Raw genomic sequence first — 16,750 nt, 5'->3', positions numbered from 1 at the left:
CATCCTTAGCAAACTATAACCTTTCTAATGGTGCCTGACATGGCATATCTCATATGAATTATTGTAATTTTGAAATACTGATGTTAAATAGTATAATAAATAGACCTCCTAATCCAGCCAGTGTCCCAGGCGTCTCTACTCACTGCTAGGGTCGTCTCCTGCTGGCTGCTCCAGGGATGAGCACTTTCAGCCTGACTCCATCTTGTTGTGGTTGTCTTATTCAGTCACTCTGTAGCCCCTCTCTTACTCCTCAGGAGCTGCAGCACCTATCGTCATGGCTTTAGCCCTCCAGCCAAGTCACTAGAGTCGTTCCTTTTCAGGGTATTATCACACGCTGTCCCAAGGCATTCCTTAATGCCACTGCCCTGCCTGGGCTACTCCCTCAGTGGCTAGAACTTATGGACCTGGATGGTCTTCAAGTTCACTGCCCAGATTGTGCCACTTAGTGATTGGTAGGGGAACCCAGGCCCACCCTCTACTCTACCAGCAGCCATTTCCCTGGACTATTTCCTATCTTGACTGTCCCACGGTTGCGTTCTCCAACCTTTTAGCCAAACCCCTTTCTTCTGGGTCTGCTAGACAAACCTTTCTTCTTGGGTCTGTATCTTTCTGTCTCTTGTGGTGGTGCAAGTGACTGTAGCCCTTTTCCTTGTAGCCCTCTTTCTGCTACCAGGTCCCTGGTCTTATAGAAGCCTGCCTGTTCCTGCACAAATGAGCTTCCCTTAATTAGGGCTCTCCTCTCAGCCTAAATATCCCCCTTTTAGCCTACTATGTTAATTGGCCCATCTGACCTACGTTAATCCCTTCACGGTGTGTGTGGGGAGCACAACCCTTCTCAGGAAGAGACCTCAATACTGATTCAAAATGATATTAATAAAAGTACTATAACTGAATATATTTTAAGTCATTACAAACTTGTTTGCACCTTTACTAAACCTGAAGTTCTTCTTCAAGTGCTTGCTGATGTCAGTTCCAAGTAGGTGTGCGCATACTGCATGCACAGTCACCGGAAGGTTTTCCTCTAGTGGTATCCATAGGGTCAGCTCTGGAGATCCCTGGAGTCACGCCTTCATGGCGCCTTATATAGGGCCCTGCCAACTCCCCCACCTTCTCAGTTCCTTCTTGCTGACAGACTCGACAGAGGGGTAGGTGGGAAGGTCTTGGAATGGACATGAGTAACACATCTCAAAGAACAACATTTACAGACAGGTTAGTAATCACTTTATATAGCTACAAGAATGTCATAGCCAGAATGGTTGGAAATACAGTAATACATATAATGTAGTTATGTTACAAAATGTTAAAGCTAATCCAAGAAATTCCAGGTTTCTGCTTCCATCTCTGAAGGACAAGCAAACCTCAAGAAGACAAATCATGTAAAACATTAATGCTTTAAGTAGAGGCCTAATTGTAAAAAGGAATGTAGAACATGTTTTCAGAGCAATATATCTAGGTAAAGTGGGCTCTACCAACCCCCATCCTCTTGCAAGTAAACCTGATTGTGTTCTTAAAAACTTAAGAGAAAAACATGTTTAGTGTAGATGTTTTAAACTTTTGTTTGTTTCTTAAATATTGAAATGACAAATATTTTTGTAAACTACATACTTGCAAATATGTTGGCTAAATGCAAAGTTTCTAATGTCATTGCAATGTAAATGGTAAAATACTTTATGTGCCAAAATGGAATCTAGTGACCTTACTTAACTAGTATAAGAAGCCGTTTATGTACAGAATATTTATATTCCTGGAAAATGAGTTAATTACTGGCAGTGCACAAGCAAACTATCAACCAGCTCTGTAAGATAAGAATCATATCTCCAAAGGCAATAACTTTTAATTATATTTAAGCTAAAAAGTTTGTAAGTTATTTAATTTAAAAAGACTTTTGAAAACCAAAAACTTTTGTATAAAGAAGTGTTCAGTATTTTTGAAAACAGAAATTCATTTCCTGTCATACGCTAATAAAACTGAGAGATCATCTCATAAGCTGAACTAAATAAAAAGAGTTAGAACGAACTTGAAAAATTATGTGGATCTTTCCTGCCTCAAGAAGAGCAAAGTCAAATAAAGAAACATTCCATATGCATTAAACAGACTGCATAGTCAGAAGCTGAAAGTATCACCTAACTCATAGTTTCTCAACCTGTGGTACGCGTACCCCTGAGGATACGTGAGACACAGGCAGGGGGTACGCAGTGAAAAAGCCAGTGAAGGGAGGCGAGTGGCAGCTGCCACCTTCTGGGGAAGCCAGCTGGCAATCGCCTGCTTCCAGCCTGGTCCCAGCTCCCAGCTGGGAGGTAGATAGCAGCTGCCCCAGTCCTGGGAAGCTGGGTGGCAGCCGCTGGTTTTTGGGACACCAGGTGGCAGCCACCTGCTTGGGCAGCAGCTGCTGGCTTTTTGGGAAGCCAGGTGGCAGCCACTCGGTCCCAGCTCCCAGATGGGAGCCTGGCGTCAGCCTCCTGCACCCTGCGAGCTGGGTTCGCAGCTGAGTGGCTGCCACCTGAGCCCCGGCTCTGAGATGAGAGACAGCCTCCTGTGCCTTGGCTTGAAGACGGGCAACAGCTGCCTGCCGCATGCCCACATCCCCGGACCCGAGCCTGCACGGAAGCCTCCTCCGCCCCAGCTCGGAGCAGTCGCCCACCTCCCGGGTTGGCAGCCAGATGGCAGCCACCTGCAACTTGTCCAGATGGCAGCTCCTCTCCCCGGCTCAAAGCCTGGTGCCCAGAAAGCCAGGCGGAGAGCCCAGTAGCATGCCCAGTCCTGGAGCCAGGTTCTACCTGCATACTTACTTGTCAATTTCACTGCTCTAGTTGTGCAGTGAAATTGACAACTATGACAGCCCCAGATTTTACCAGTATAAAAATGTTAAGAGGGACCCACACACTGTGATTTGCCCCAGGCCCACACCCTCCTAGGGATGGCCATGGGGAGCGCTGCTATCCACTCTGGTGGGCTGCTAGTGCCTGCTCAAACCTCAAAAGTTCCCGCCTGTGTGAGAAGAACATCCCATGACCCCATCATCAGGCCATAATGATTGGCTGTTGTTGATCTTTCCTCCTATATGGAGGAAGGGGAGGAGGAAGGAGGGGAGAAACAGCAGGGGGTTTTGTGATCTGCCACAAAGCATTGCAGAACTCAGAACTCTCCTGCTTTACAAGAAATACAGTCGTCCAGCGGTAAAGGGGGAAAAGATTGTATTTCTCGGACGGCAAAATTGAGTGTTGGGTACTTATTAAAATTTTCAGAAGTTAGGGGGTACTTGCCACTTAAAAGGTTGAGAAACACTGACCTAACTCAACCCCAAAAGCATGAAGCTAGTGGAAGGGTGACAGCAGCTAGCTTTGAATCTAAACAAGCCTAAAAGGGGGTGCGTTTTCCTATCATTTTATTAAAGTAGGAAGAAGGATATAAAAATTCTGAAGTGAGCACCGCTCATACATCCTTGGCTATCCTGCTCAAAAATAGTACAGCACTCCGTAAGCAAGCTGCAACAGACAGATAAGAAAAACAGGGAAGATTCAAGAAGAAACCAACCCAAGGAAAATCTCCCCAAGACTTCAGCATGGATTGGAGAGAGGAAGTTAACTAAAACACCACCAAGGGACTAGATTTAAAACTCTTGTAATGATTTTGTTGGAGTATTGAAATGCTGAAACTTAAAAGAATAACAAGTTGTCCTGTTAATCACCATGTGGTTAGGCCATGTAATCCTAGAGAGGAGACGGGCTAAATAATGGTAAACAGAGAACTAGTAGGATATAATTGGATTTAGGATTCTTAATATTCATAATTGGTCTGTTTTAAGACAGCTTCTTCGAAATTACTAATTTAAATATCTTCTTTCATTTCATAGGATTTAGTTAAGATTCTTATTTTGCTCAGCTATAAACTATTTAGGTTATTATTAATAACTGTATAGACTTCACTTACCCTTAAATTATTTTGCCCATACATAAACAATTTTAATTATTAAATGCTAAAACTGAATTCACAATAATTTTGTGAAATAATATACTCTGGTCTTAATTTACTAAGAAAAAATCACCTCCCAGAGGCAGTTCGCTCTCAAGGGTATAATCTCTGTCAGTAGGCCCTGACACTTATGTGGTCTACACTTATGTGGAGATTCGGCGGCAGTCGACGTGAGTTACGCAAACTACGCAGAGTAGCTTGCATAACTCACGTCGACTGCTCTGCTTCCCTTCTGCGTGCTGTCTGCACTGCGCTGTGTTCCTGTTGACGCAGCACTACGCTGCTTGAGGGGGTGGTTTACCAACGTTGACTTCCTGATCGATTTAGCGGGTCTACACTGACCACTCAATCGATCCAGAAAGATCTATCTGGCAGTGGCGAATTTGTTGCCGTCAGTATAGACATGGCCTAGGTCTCCATAGTTAATAATTGTCGTTATTTTTGCTTGGTGGTGATCATGGTGTCCCCTTAGGTATGTGAAACAACACCTATAACTGAATAGTAGGAGCCATACCAATTTATTGGCAGTAAGAGAAACAGTTGGTTAAATAAATCTGGCTTACCCTTTCTTATTTCTCTGGACTAAATATTTTTATTTGCAGTGTTATTGTACATAACAATTTAACCCCCAATTGCCCACTTCATTTCAAGTGACTACTTCCAACATGTGTTACTCCTGCTGCTTAACAATGTCACAACTTGTATTTAGCTCAGACATACTGCTTTCTTCTCCAGACCTGAAGAAGAGCTTTGTGTAGCTCAAAAGCTTGTACCTTCTATCAACAGAAGTTGCTCCTATAAAAGATATCACCTCACTTACCTTATCTGTTTTAAATACTTTTAGTAATTTTTTAAAATAAAATTATTTTGTGTCCGACAATTTAAAACTACTTTTTTTCAGCCCATAATACCCTGGTGAAAGGAGAAGGTGTAACAGAACCAGTTTTTCATTAGAGTAAACAGATTTCAAAGAGATATACTGAGACTGAATAATTCAATTTATTCCAATTTGTGGCTGTTTTTTCTAAAAGTCCTTGTTTGTTCCTGTTAATTGTTTTCCCTAGTTTCAACTGACTGGTAGATGTGTGAAAGATGAATTTCTTTGCCATTTGCCAAAGACTGTACCAGTGTCAGTGAAGTCATAATGTGACAAAGGGGTTGCGCAAGTGTCAGTGAAGGTATAATGTGGAATCTGCAAAAGCTTTTTAGCTGGTGGTGATTATTTAAACTTGTATGTATTTGTGCTGTGTTCAAAGGGCCCAATTAGGGATAGGGACCCATTGTGCTAAGTACAGTACTACTCACAACAAGACATGGTCCATGCCTAAAAGAGATTACAGTCTAAAGTAATTCACTTTGGAAGTGAATTAAGCTGATTTGGGAATAGGCTCTTTTAGTCTGGAGTGAGAATCCATAGGTGGGTTTATACTGAAATGGCTATTTCAGAATAATTATTCCTGACTAGCAGTTATGGTAAATTTCCAAGTGTAGACAAGCTGCTAGACAAGACACAAAGTGAGTATAAGAGTAAGAGGAAAGAGGGGAAGCAGAACTAGGGTAATATTAATAATATTTTGATAGACCACCTATGGGCTGGTTCACGGCCCATTGGAGTCTGTGGAAGTCTTTGATCAACATTCAGTGGGTTCTGGCTAAGATCTATATGTGTAGTTTGAGAGATTTTTAAATTAAAAAAATAAATAAATATCAGCAATCTATATCTGTCTATCTGACTAGCCATTACCAATAGGCAAATTCCTGTAAGAGTTGCAACAGAAATTGTTCTTGAAGAGCAATATGAATGAGAAAAACTATTGCCTTGCAGACCAGTTCAGTGAGGCATTCCATGCGTAAGGGGTGAAAGAAAGCGTGGAGAAGCAGAAAAAGGAACTATTAATGCCGATATGATGGAACAAAGGAGGCAAGAGCAACTCAATAAAATACAAAAGCAGATCAGAAGAGAGAGGCTTGGAACGGTTTCAAAGGTGAGGGCAAAATGTTCAGACATCATGCAGTGGAAATCAGGGGACCAATGAAGGATTCAGTGGGAGTGACTTTTTGAATTGATTGGCTGGATTGATGTGGATGTCAAGAAAGTAGAGATGATTGTTGTAATCAAGACAAGCTTGGATAGAGTTTCAACTGAGTGGATAGGATGAAAAGGCCTCAATCTTAGAGGTGTTATGTAAGGAGTGTTGGCAAGATTTGAATATGGGCTAGATTTGGTGGGGCAAGACAGTGAGAAGATTCAAAGATGGTATCTGGGTGACAGTAAAGGTGGAGGATATGTCAGTAGTAGAGAAAGGCGGAAGTAGGAGGGATTGCGATGGTAGATAATAGGTTTAGTTTTAACCATGTTATGTTTCAGTTGGTCATGGTCAGTTGGCAAGTTCTCACGCTAAACCTAGAGGGTTTATTCATTGTTCTAGTGTACATAGTTAATCTTGTGGTTATAGTTAGTCCTAGTTTGTTAGTTGTTAGAGTCACAGGATCAGGGCATGCCCCGTTTCCTGGGGTTTAAACCTTGCACTTGGTGTAAGAAGCCTGTGCCAAGGAGTGACCCACATCAAAATTGTCTAAAGTGTCTGGAGGAAGTTCATGTCCGTGAGAGGTGCAAGATCTGTAAATGTTTTCGCCCATGGACTAAGAAAGACCGAGATATTAATCTCAAGGCCGTCCTGATGGAGTCGGCACTTAGACTGGTGTCGGAGCCCAGCAGATCGGACTCGACACTGAGCACAACAGCCTCGTTGCGCAGTGCCCCTCTGGCGCCCTTTTCCTCCTCTCGGCATCGATCGCCTCCCCCGGTACCGAAGAAGAGACCAAAGAAGACTCTCATGGAGCGGGGACGCTTTCTTGCAGAGAAGGCTAAGGGGGACCAGGTGAGACCCGCATTGGGCCACCATTCTTCCCCGCCTCAGAAGGGACTCTCGCCGCTGCGAGCGTCAACCAAGGCACCCGGCCCTCCACTGACTCCAGGTAGCAGTAGAGGCTATCACTGCCTGGTGGTGCCATCGACTCTCAAGGCATTGCCTGTGCCACTGACGCCCAGGGACAGCAGTCTGTCGCACCAAGATTTGGCACCAATGGGCAACCTATCGAGGGACAGATCTGCTCGACAGTCCCCGTCACCGAGGCACCATTCACCGGTGCGCAGGCGATCCCTGGAGTCGAGACCACGCTCTCCAGGTCAGGACAGCGTCAGACCGGACTCCTGCTGCCAGTCTCCGGAGGACCAGCACTGGGTAGAGCACTGCTATGGAGCCTTAGAGCAACGTAGGTCATCAGTCTTACGGCACATTTCCCTGGCACCATGACCCGCTCACCTAGTCCATACAAGAAGCCCAAAGACAAGAGCTGGTCCCGTTGCGCCCATCATTCAGACTCTCCAGGCTGCTCGCCGGTGCCAGGGCACCAGCATGTGCTGCACAGCATTGTGAGATATTCGGAAACAGCTCTACCTTGGCCGTTGGAGAGCGGCACCTCATCCTCAGACAGTGAGGAGGTTATTCATACTAGGCAAGCCCTGGCCCTGATGCCCACCTTCCTTACGGTACCACCAATGGGGGCACAGCCGCAAGGACCATGGCCTGGACCATGGCCTTATTGGTGGGGGTTTCCCTTTGGGATTCTGCAGGCTGGTTCCGTGAGAGGAGCATCAATACGGCAGTCCTCCCTCCATCAGAGCTCAGCATCTCATCTGGACACAGATTCTAACCATGAAGATTCACGCACCTCAAGCCTGGGGGGAACCACCCTACCCAGAGAAGAGGCCCCTCCCCCACCTCAGCTATCGGCCTCTTCCTTGTCGTTGCAAAATGAGGCAGTCGCGGGACCTTCATCTGCAATACTGCTGGATGATTTCAGGGCACACCAAGATCTGCTGAAAAGGATCACCTCCAACCTGGGCCTCAAAATAGAGGAAGCGGACAAGCCAGTGGATGAACTCTTTGGGAGACTGGCCTCGGTAGCCCCAGTGGAGTGGCCCTACTGGTCCATGAAGGGTGCTTAAATTGGCCAAAGTACTATGACAAACCCCGGCCTCCTTGGTCCCCACATCAAAGAGGGCAGAGAGGAAATATTATATACCAGCGAAGGGATTTGAATACCTCTACACCCACCCCGCACCGGGATCCCTGGTGGTCACCACCGCCAATGAAAGGGACAGACAGGGTAAAGTGAGCTTGACCCCCAAGAACAGAGAGGTGAAAAGACTGGATATGTTCAGTCGAAAAATTTATTCCATGGCTTGCCTGCAGCTATGAATGGCAAATCAACAGGCGCTGCTGGGAAGTTATCATTTCAAAATCTGGCAGTCACTAGAAAGGTTTGGAGACTCATTGTCCGCCTCCTCTAAACAGAAGTTTGAGGCCATCTTGGAAGAGGGGAGATCGGTAGCCAGGGCGTCTCTGCAGGCGTCTTCTGATGCAGTGGACTCTGCAGCCAGGACACTGGCCTCAATGGTATCTATGAGACAGGCATCATGACTGCAATCCTTGGGTCTCCCATCAGAAGTCCAGCAATCGATTCAGGACCTCCCTTTGAGGGCACGGTCCTCTTTGCCGAGCAGTCTGCATGGCATGAAGGACTCGAGGGTGATACTGAGGTCCCTTGGCCTCTATACCCCGTCTTCCTCTAGCAGGCACTTCAAGCCCTAACATGAGTAGTGCAATTTGGGGATTACTTCCTCAGGGACTTGTATAAGAGGAAGAATGAAGGATACAAAAGGCACCAGGGCTGCTTGTCTTACACCCCTGATACCAACAACGCAACTATTCATGCCCCTTGAAGGTTCCCCCCAGTAGCATGACTCCTCTGACATCATGCAACCACCATCCCCAGCCAACCAACTGCTGCTTCTTTACCACCACCCTCCTCCGCATCAACCTAATGGACCACCTGCACCTCTGGTTCTGCCCGCTCCGATGACACTGCTCTTCCCAGAACAATCAGAGTCGGATTTGTCATCTGATCCAGGCCAAGCATTCTCATATAATCCATCTATGTACACGCCGCCACAGGAGCGTTGGTTGTCATATCCGCAGAGCCCTCCAACCCAAAGGAAACAAAAACCCTGTTAGTATGGAATCCCTACTATGACCAGAGTGCGCCACCTCCCCTTTCCCATTACAGACCCCCGTCAGAGTATGCGGCCTCTCCATCCATTTACAATGAGCCATAGGGCACTACTGCACCATTGGCATCGCTGAAACCTCCAGAACAACTGCTCCCAACCGGTACGTCATCCTCCATGGACAAAGCTCTCATCCCTCCATCGCTCTCTCCACTGGATGACCATGGCCAGTATCAGGACCTCCTGTGGTGAATGGCAACAGTATTCAACCTGCGGGCAGAGAACGTCACTGACCCCAGGATGAAGTCCTGGATATTTTGCAACCAACAGGCCTTTCATGAGTTGCATTGCTGATTCACAACGCAATCCTCCAACTAGCCTGGGCAACCTGGCAAATTTGTTAATAGTACAGTTTGGGCAGCTAATAAAACTAGATCACTTTTTAAACTGGATGTCTGAATACCTGCCAACTAATAATTATTGGATGGTTCAGTTTAAAAATCTACTGTAAATGGGGAGATGGGGAGGAATAGTGCATTCAACAATGTAACCAATCTGAAGATTTTGGAAAATCAGTGGAATATTTTGCAGGCTTTCCTTAAAAAGCAGGTCAGCTGACAAATGATAAGAAAAGGAAAGGGAAAAAAGGCATGCAGTCATGCATTTCTCAAAATAATTCCAGCTACCCCTTAAACTCTGTTGTAAGACTCATCAGGTGGATTTAAACTGAACCCAGATATCTGAATTGAACAATAGTGTAGTCACACTAGAAAACACCAGCAACTTTGATTGAAAGTGGTCATTGGAATGCTGTGTTTGTTTTGTTTCTCTTGTACAAAATTATTACCTTTATTTCAGAAAGCTAATATCTGTATAGGTGCTTGTACTGTGTTTATCACAGTGCTATCAGAACACTTTACAAGTAATAAAAATAAACATTTGAAAAATCTTTGTATCTTTTTTCCCGTCCATCCACAGTCAACTTGGTATGTGTTGTTGGTTTCATTTATTGTGGGACAAATAGGTGCAAGAAATGGGTGTCATTTTGATATGAAGGCACTGTCATTCTAATCTACTCTGGTAGTGATTTTCACAGTTGTGAGCCAGGTTCTGAGAAAATGGTTTCTCACACATGATTATCAGTTGTGACATTTCCATCATTTCAGTGGAATGTAACTGTCATTGTCTTATACTGGTGCCCATCACCATAGGAATGAGTTTCTGAGATAGTGAACTTAGAATGAGGTTGTCAGTCTGGTAGCATGTGCCAATTCCACAGAGGGCTTGGAAAATAAGAAACTTTGAACTTCTATCTGTTCAGTCGAGAGCCAGTGAAGAGAGCGGAGTTCTGTGGCAACATGCTCTCAGTGGATTGTGCTGCGGAATAGGTGGGCCTCTGCATTTTAAACCAATTGCAACTTTTTTAAGTTGGTGAATTTTCATTCCTAGGCAAAGTGCTCTGCAGTAGCAAAGCCCAGAGCTTCCAAATATAACAATCATTGTTAATTACAATGGAAATTATGTATTTGTTATTGTGTCATGTGATTTGTAATGGTCATTCCCAGACTTATGTTACTCATGTTCGCTTTATGTGTATTTGATAGATTTTACCCTTCTAATAAAATTTTTCTTTTTTAAAAAATGCTTCCAAAGATAATGTAAGAGTTTGATCTTTAATGTTTTTGCCTTGTAATGTATTAAAGTAATTATGTTACTAGTTTACTAGATTCCCAACCTTTTTGATAAATTTACGGAGGGGATGATATGATCGGACAGCCTAATTTGGCAATTGACTGATCTTTGACTACTGGTGGTAGATATGCCAATAACCTGAGGAGAGATGTTAGATAGGGTGGGTGCTGAGTTATTACAGAGAATTCTTTCTTGGGTGTCTGGCTGGTGAGTCTTGCCCACATGCTCAGCATTTAACTGATCGCCATATTTGTGGTTGGGAAGGAATTTCCCCCCCAGGGTAGATTGGCAAAGGCTCTGGGTTTTTTTTTAACATGGTGCACAGCTCACTTGCTGGTGGATCTTGAAGTCTTAAACCATGATTTGAGGACTTTAATAACTCAGTCATAGGTTAGGTTTATTACAGGAGTGGGTGGGTGAGGTTCTATGGCCTGCATTGTGCAGGAGGTCAGACTAGATCAGTTTTTCTCAAATGGTGTTCCGGAACGATTTGAAGGGTTCCATGAAGAAGCGAAACCACGCCGCCGAAATTAACAAAAATCGGCGCCTGCGGAACAGCTGTTCGCGCACCGCCAATCAGCTGCTTGCGCGCCGCCGAACAGCTGATGGGGCCACGCCGCTGAATCAAGGCTACACCGCGCCGCCGAAAAGAGCAAGATTTTCTTGACTTTTCAGCGGAGGGCATGGCATGGGGGCACAAGGGTTCCTTGGGTATGGCAGGGGCGCGCAAAGGTTCCGGGGTGGGAATGAAATTGAGAAACACTGGACTAGATGATCATATTGGTCCCTTCTGACCTTATAGTCTATAAGTCTATGAGTGAAAGCCCTGCTAGTTAACACTAGGTAAAACACTCTCCCCTCTCCCTTCCACCCCACCTTGCCCTGCCCCCTGACTGGCCATAAACACATATAACCCTTATAAACACATATAATGATGATGATAATAATAACAACACTAAATTACATACGAATAATATAATAAATTACTCTTACCTGAATAAGAAGCTAAGCCTTCCCTGGCACAGCCGCCACCACATGCCCCATGTGGCCCCGCCTCTTCCCATCCCTCATGGACTGAGGGTAATGGAGGCGGGTTCTGGTGGATTGGTCGGGGCTGCTCCAGGACCCCACCAGCACAGGGCTGCTCCTCTCCGGCCGGGCGCCTGGTTGGTGTGGGGTTTGGGGAGGCTACTCTTTTGCTACGGCTGGAGTGGCACTCAAGGCTGCTGCTCCCTTGGGAAGGCTGCTCCTCTGCTCTGACTGGAGTCGAGCTCGGGCTGCTGCACCTGGTGTGGAGCTCGGGGGGCTAAGTGACCTCAATATTACTGAAGCTGCTTGTACTCCCTGGAATCTTTGGCCCCCCACAAGGGGGGACCCGCTCCCCAGATTGGGAACTGTTGGTTTAGGAGATCAGGCTGGAGACTTCCATTCTGTTCCAAGTGCTGTCACTGATTAGCATTTCAAAAATTACTATGCCGTTGAGCAAGTCCGTTGACCTGTCTGTGCCTCAGTTTCTCCATCTGTGAAATGGGAATATTTTACTTGCTTTTGTAAAGTGTTTTGCATTCCATGAATGAAAAGTGCCATGTAAGTGCTATGCTAAGTATTATTATCATTATCATTAGTGGCTATCCTATAATTCAATTCTGTCTACTTTTTACAGAAAAACTAAAAAAAAGTGAAGAAGCTGAAATTGTTTAAAGATGATAGAAACAAGAAAGAAATCTAGGAAAAGTAACTGTCACTAGCATGTCAGATTCAGAGTATTCTGAGGAAAGGTAGTGTTGTGTAGGCGAAACACCCAGTGCTCTGTTGTCGCTTGTTGTCATATCCACCACTGATGCATATGTTGGTCAAGTATGTGGCCCGTTTCATGTGTAGATATGCATAGGAGCTAACCAGAATAGAGGCATCTGTGCTCAGAGACACATAGGTCCTGCTACTGACATGTTCCCTCCTGCTACAAGTTGGCCAAAAAGAGGGCAGGCAGTTTGTGCTTCTCTCAGTGCAACTGGGAGACACCCCAGAGCTGATGTATCTATGCACAATCCCTAACAGAGGTATCTGGCTATTACAAGCTAGCTCTTTATGATTTTCTGTGAACTGCATGAGATTTTTGGATATCCCTGATTGACCTACGCCTACTACTTTTTCATAGGTCTTGATGGCTCTTCGTGAGATGTTCCCAGCAGTGAATGCAGCAGAAATGGCCATCCAGAGAAATCCACATTCTTGGGAGGCATGGCAGACTTTGGGACGTGCCCAGCTTGGATTAGGAGAAATAGAACTGGTAAGAAAACAGCTTTATCAAAGGACTAATATGCAAATCATTAATTCAGAACCATGTCTGATAGAGTAAAAATACCAATATGTCAAAGTAATTCAATTTCCTTATAAAACCCGAATGTAAACAAGGGCATAAGATTATTGTTATTTTTATCTCCAGTTATCTCTCCTACTTTGTTCCTTAACAAACACTTCCTGTGTATCTTTATTGCTGGGTTTGTGAAAGACCTGGCCAGATCAAAGCCATATGCCTTATTCACATGAGGGATTTATCCAATAGTGTTGTTACACCTATCTAACTACACAAGTAGAGCTCCCTAGATAGATGCAGTACAGCTTGCAATGTTTTGAAGTCAACATACATTGCACCTGTGTAAGTTATGGTTTAGATTGGCTCAGCTTGTCTATACTGTTGGTTTGTACAGCTGCAGCTACATCAGTGGCTAAAACACTCATCTAAACAAGGCCTTACTCTTTCCCACAAGGAGAAATTTATGAATTTAGCAAATCTACATGAAAGCAAAGTTGAGTTGTCTTCTCCATTAGAACGCTTAATTTTGGGAATCAAATATTATAATCCTCTATTATTTATACCTAGTTTGGCACTGGTAAGTTAATTTTACATTGTGTTTAAGAAATGTAGATACATGTGCCCAGGTATAAGTGTGATGGGCGCTTTTGTGTCACGACCGGGACATGGGTGGTCAGATCTATTTGTGAGAACAGGAATCAGGAGTCTGGCCAAGTCAGGTACCAGGAGGTCAGAGTTCAAGACAGGCCAGTGGGCAGACCGAAAATCAGGCATCAGGAGGTAGGTAAGATAGGATTACCAAGAGATCGGAGTTGGGCGCCAGGTTACAGACAACAATTAAATAGCGAAGTCGAGAATAAACTAGGGTCAGAAGCCAGAGTCTAGGGTCTATCTTAAGCAGGGTCTAGAGCAGAGATAGGCAGGCAGTCTGTATTGTTCCTCTGGTCTGGTCTACACTGCCGCCAGCCATCGAAGGGAGATACGCAAGCTACATTATGTCGTTGACTTACTTACGTTGCCATACCGCAGCATCCCTCTGGTCGACGCAGTCTTACTCTTTTCAAGAGAGTGAATTTATTGCGTCAACAAAAGAGCACTTCCAGGATCAGTCGAATGGGTCTCCACAGCCTGCTCAATCGATGCCTCTGCATTGATCCGTGCAGCCCCAGCAGCATAGACATACCCTCAGACAACTCCCCTCTATGTTTCCTGGTTTAAGTACTGGGACTGGCCAATCAATTGGCTGTGAAGGGCTGCCACTCAGGTCCTGCTGGGTGGTACTTTCTGCCACACACAGCCTCACAGGGTCCTCCCTTGGGAGCCCAGCCTAAGCCTCCTGTGGTGATGTGGTGGTGTCAGAACCCTTATAGTCCCTGATTCCAATCCTATCTTACATTGTGTAAGATAAAATGCACAGAGATCTGAAATCGCATTGAGCTGAAAGCTTGCAAGTTTAAACATTTTTAAATATGGTTTCAAATTCTTTAACCCATTTTTAGATACAGTAAAGCAAAATAAATGAATAAAAATAGGTTGGACCCTTTAGCAGAGCCTCTTTTTACAAAAGTGTACACTAAAATAGCCTATTTTAAAAAAATAACAACTTTTCTGGGCAATTACATTGTCCTTAAAGTAAATTCTGGCCCTTTAGAAAAGAAAATCTTGATTTTTTGTTCCACATATACATTTTTTAATTGATAAATGAGTAGACGCACAATAGCTATATTAAACTGCTCCTCAACTTATCTTGCCTTGTTAGTGTTTCAGAAGAAGTAGGTCTTGTGAAGGAGGAGTGGATGATAGTCTTCTGGACTAATTCAGGGAGGTCATTTCATGCATAATGGTTAGTATGGAAGAAAGCATGGAGACGTTTATAACAGAAGTAAACCAGTGGATGGATAAGTCTAGTGAAGCAGAGTTCAGCACTTCTGATCATTGTGCCTCTGGACAGAATTATAAAGTTAAAAAACCGGTCTCCTAGGAAAATTTCACATCAACGCATAGACTAATAAACTGGAACAACAAATGAAATGGTGGCTATAATTAATAATATCTATCTCAAATATCATTCAAATCAGCTATTCGGTAATAAAGAGCAATATGGGTAAGACCCCAATGTTTGTGATAATTAAACATATGTGACATTCATATCTGTGTACACAGTTTTCCGGCTATGTTCATTTGAAAGCATAACCAAGCAGAATTATTAATGAAAACAAATGTAATGAAGGCAAAAGGCCATCAGTAAAATGATTCATAATGGATTCTGAAATAAAAAGATATTTGCTTTATTTTATTGACCTTTTGTAATACATGGAGTTGAGCAGCTGTGTGATTATCCAAGAATAATACATTTACAGGGAATTCAGAGTCGTGTTGAAAAGAAAATCATTAAAGGTGTAATGTTTGGGCTGACATTTCTTCGGCCATTTATGAGAAATCAATATTAAGTGTTTTCTTTTTTTTGCTTGTTTCTTTTGTGGCTGGATTACTCAGAAAAGATTTTTTATATTTTTTTAAATAAAAGCGTCAGTGAGGATTAGTGTCTTTACTGTATTTGAAAAAAGGTGACATCTAATCAAAATTTGAAAGCTGTATACTTACATATGTGCAGTGTCTATTTTCTATCTTCCTGATATCACAAGATAAAGATATTTTACATATAAACTCATGCATATCTGAAGTATGGCACATTGAATCACTGGTGAAATTCTATAGCCAGTGTTCTGCAAGAGGTCCGACTTTATAAGTCTTTGCAGTATGCTTTGGATTTAACTATCTTGAGTAATTTTGTATCCTCTGCAAACTTCGCCACCTCACTGTTTACCAACTTTTCCAGATCACATATGAATATGTTGAACAGCGCTGGTTCCAGTACAGATCCTTGGGGAACTCCACTATTTAACACTCTCCACTGTGAAAACTGACCATTTATTCCTATCCTTTGTTTCCTGTCTTTTATCTAGTTACTGATCCATGACTTTTCCCATGACTGCTTACTTTGCTTAAGGGTTTTTGGTAAAGGACCTTGTCAAAGAATTTTTGAAAATCCACATACACTATCCACTGGGTCACTCTTGTCCACATGTTTATTGACACCTTCAAAGAATTCTGAGAGATTGGTGAGGCATGATTCCCCTTTACAAAAGCCGTGTTCCCTCTTCCCCAACATATTATGTTCATCTATGTTTCTGATAACTCTCTACTATAGTTTCAATCAATTGTCTGGTTGAACCTCCAGCTCCCCCCACCATACTAATAAGCCATGTATCTCCTGTGCCATTGTGTTAGGCTATGGCCAGTTAGGACCACTTGGTGTTTTCATGTGCTTTGGTGCACACTGAATTTTCACGTGATCTAACAGGCAGTATTTGTACAGGGAATAGAGAGTTCAGATATGGCCAGAACATTTGCACTGCTTGAAGGGAAAGAACTGCAGTGAGACCAGGGTCTAGAGATTCTTCCTTATTGTTTCACACATCAGATTCTCTTCCCTTCCTCCCTCTGCTAGGTCAGAGGAAGGTGGGGATGTGATTATATGGGCTGATATTTGACTGCAAGGTGGGTGAAAGTCTGTTGAAATGCAGGGAAATGTCTGGTCTTGCACTCTACTGTAGTTATTATAAGGGAATCATTACATATTGGTTTCACTGTATTGCCAAAGACAGATTAAACAATCATTTTCCCTACACTTA

At 43.8% G+C, this 16,750-nt stretch overlaps 1 protein-coding gene across 3 annotated transcripts in view; it reads left to right on the top strand.

Annotated features, from left to right (window-relative positions):
• The window catches only part of TTC33 (tetratricopeptide repeat domain 33), a 96,033-nt gene that overhangs the window by 58,331 nt on the left and 20,952 nt on the right, over positions 1–16,750 (top strand). For all 3 annotated transcript variants that reach the window (XM_067545569.1, XM_067545567.1, XM_067545568.1), the window contains exon 4: positions 12,897–13,028. In XM_067545569.1, the coding sequence (XP_067401670.1) occupies positions 12,897–13,028 (132 nt within the window). The remainder of the gene's footprint in view (positions 1–12,896; positions 13,029–16,750) is intronic.

The sequence above is a fragment of the Emydura macquarii genome, unplaced genomic scaffold (genome assembly GCF_026122565.2).
Source record: "Emydura macquarii macquarii isolate MOO-44397 ecotype Brisbane River unplaced genomic scaffold, CSIRO-AGI_Emac_v2 contig_1045, whole genome shotgun sequence".
In the NCBI taxonomy this organism is placed as follows: Eukaryota; Metazoa; Chordata; order Testudines; family Chelidae; genus Emydura; species Emydura macquarii.
Note: the sequence above shows the minus strand (reverse complement) of the source record. Positions and strands in the feature narration are given on the sequence as shown.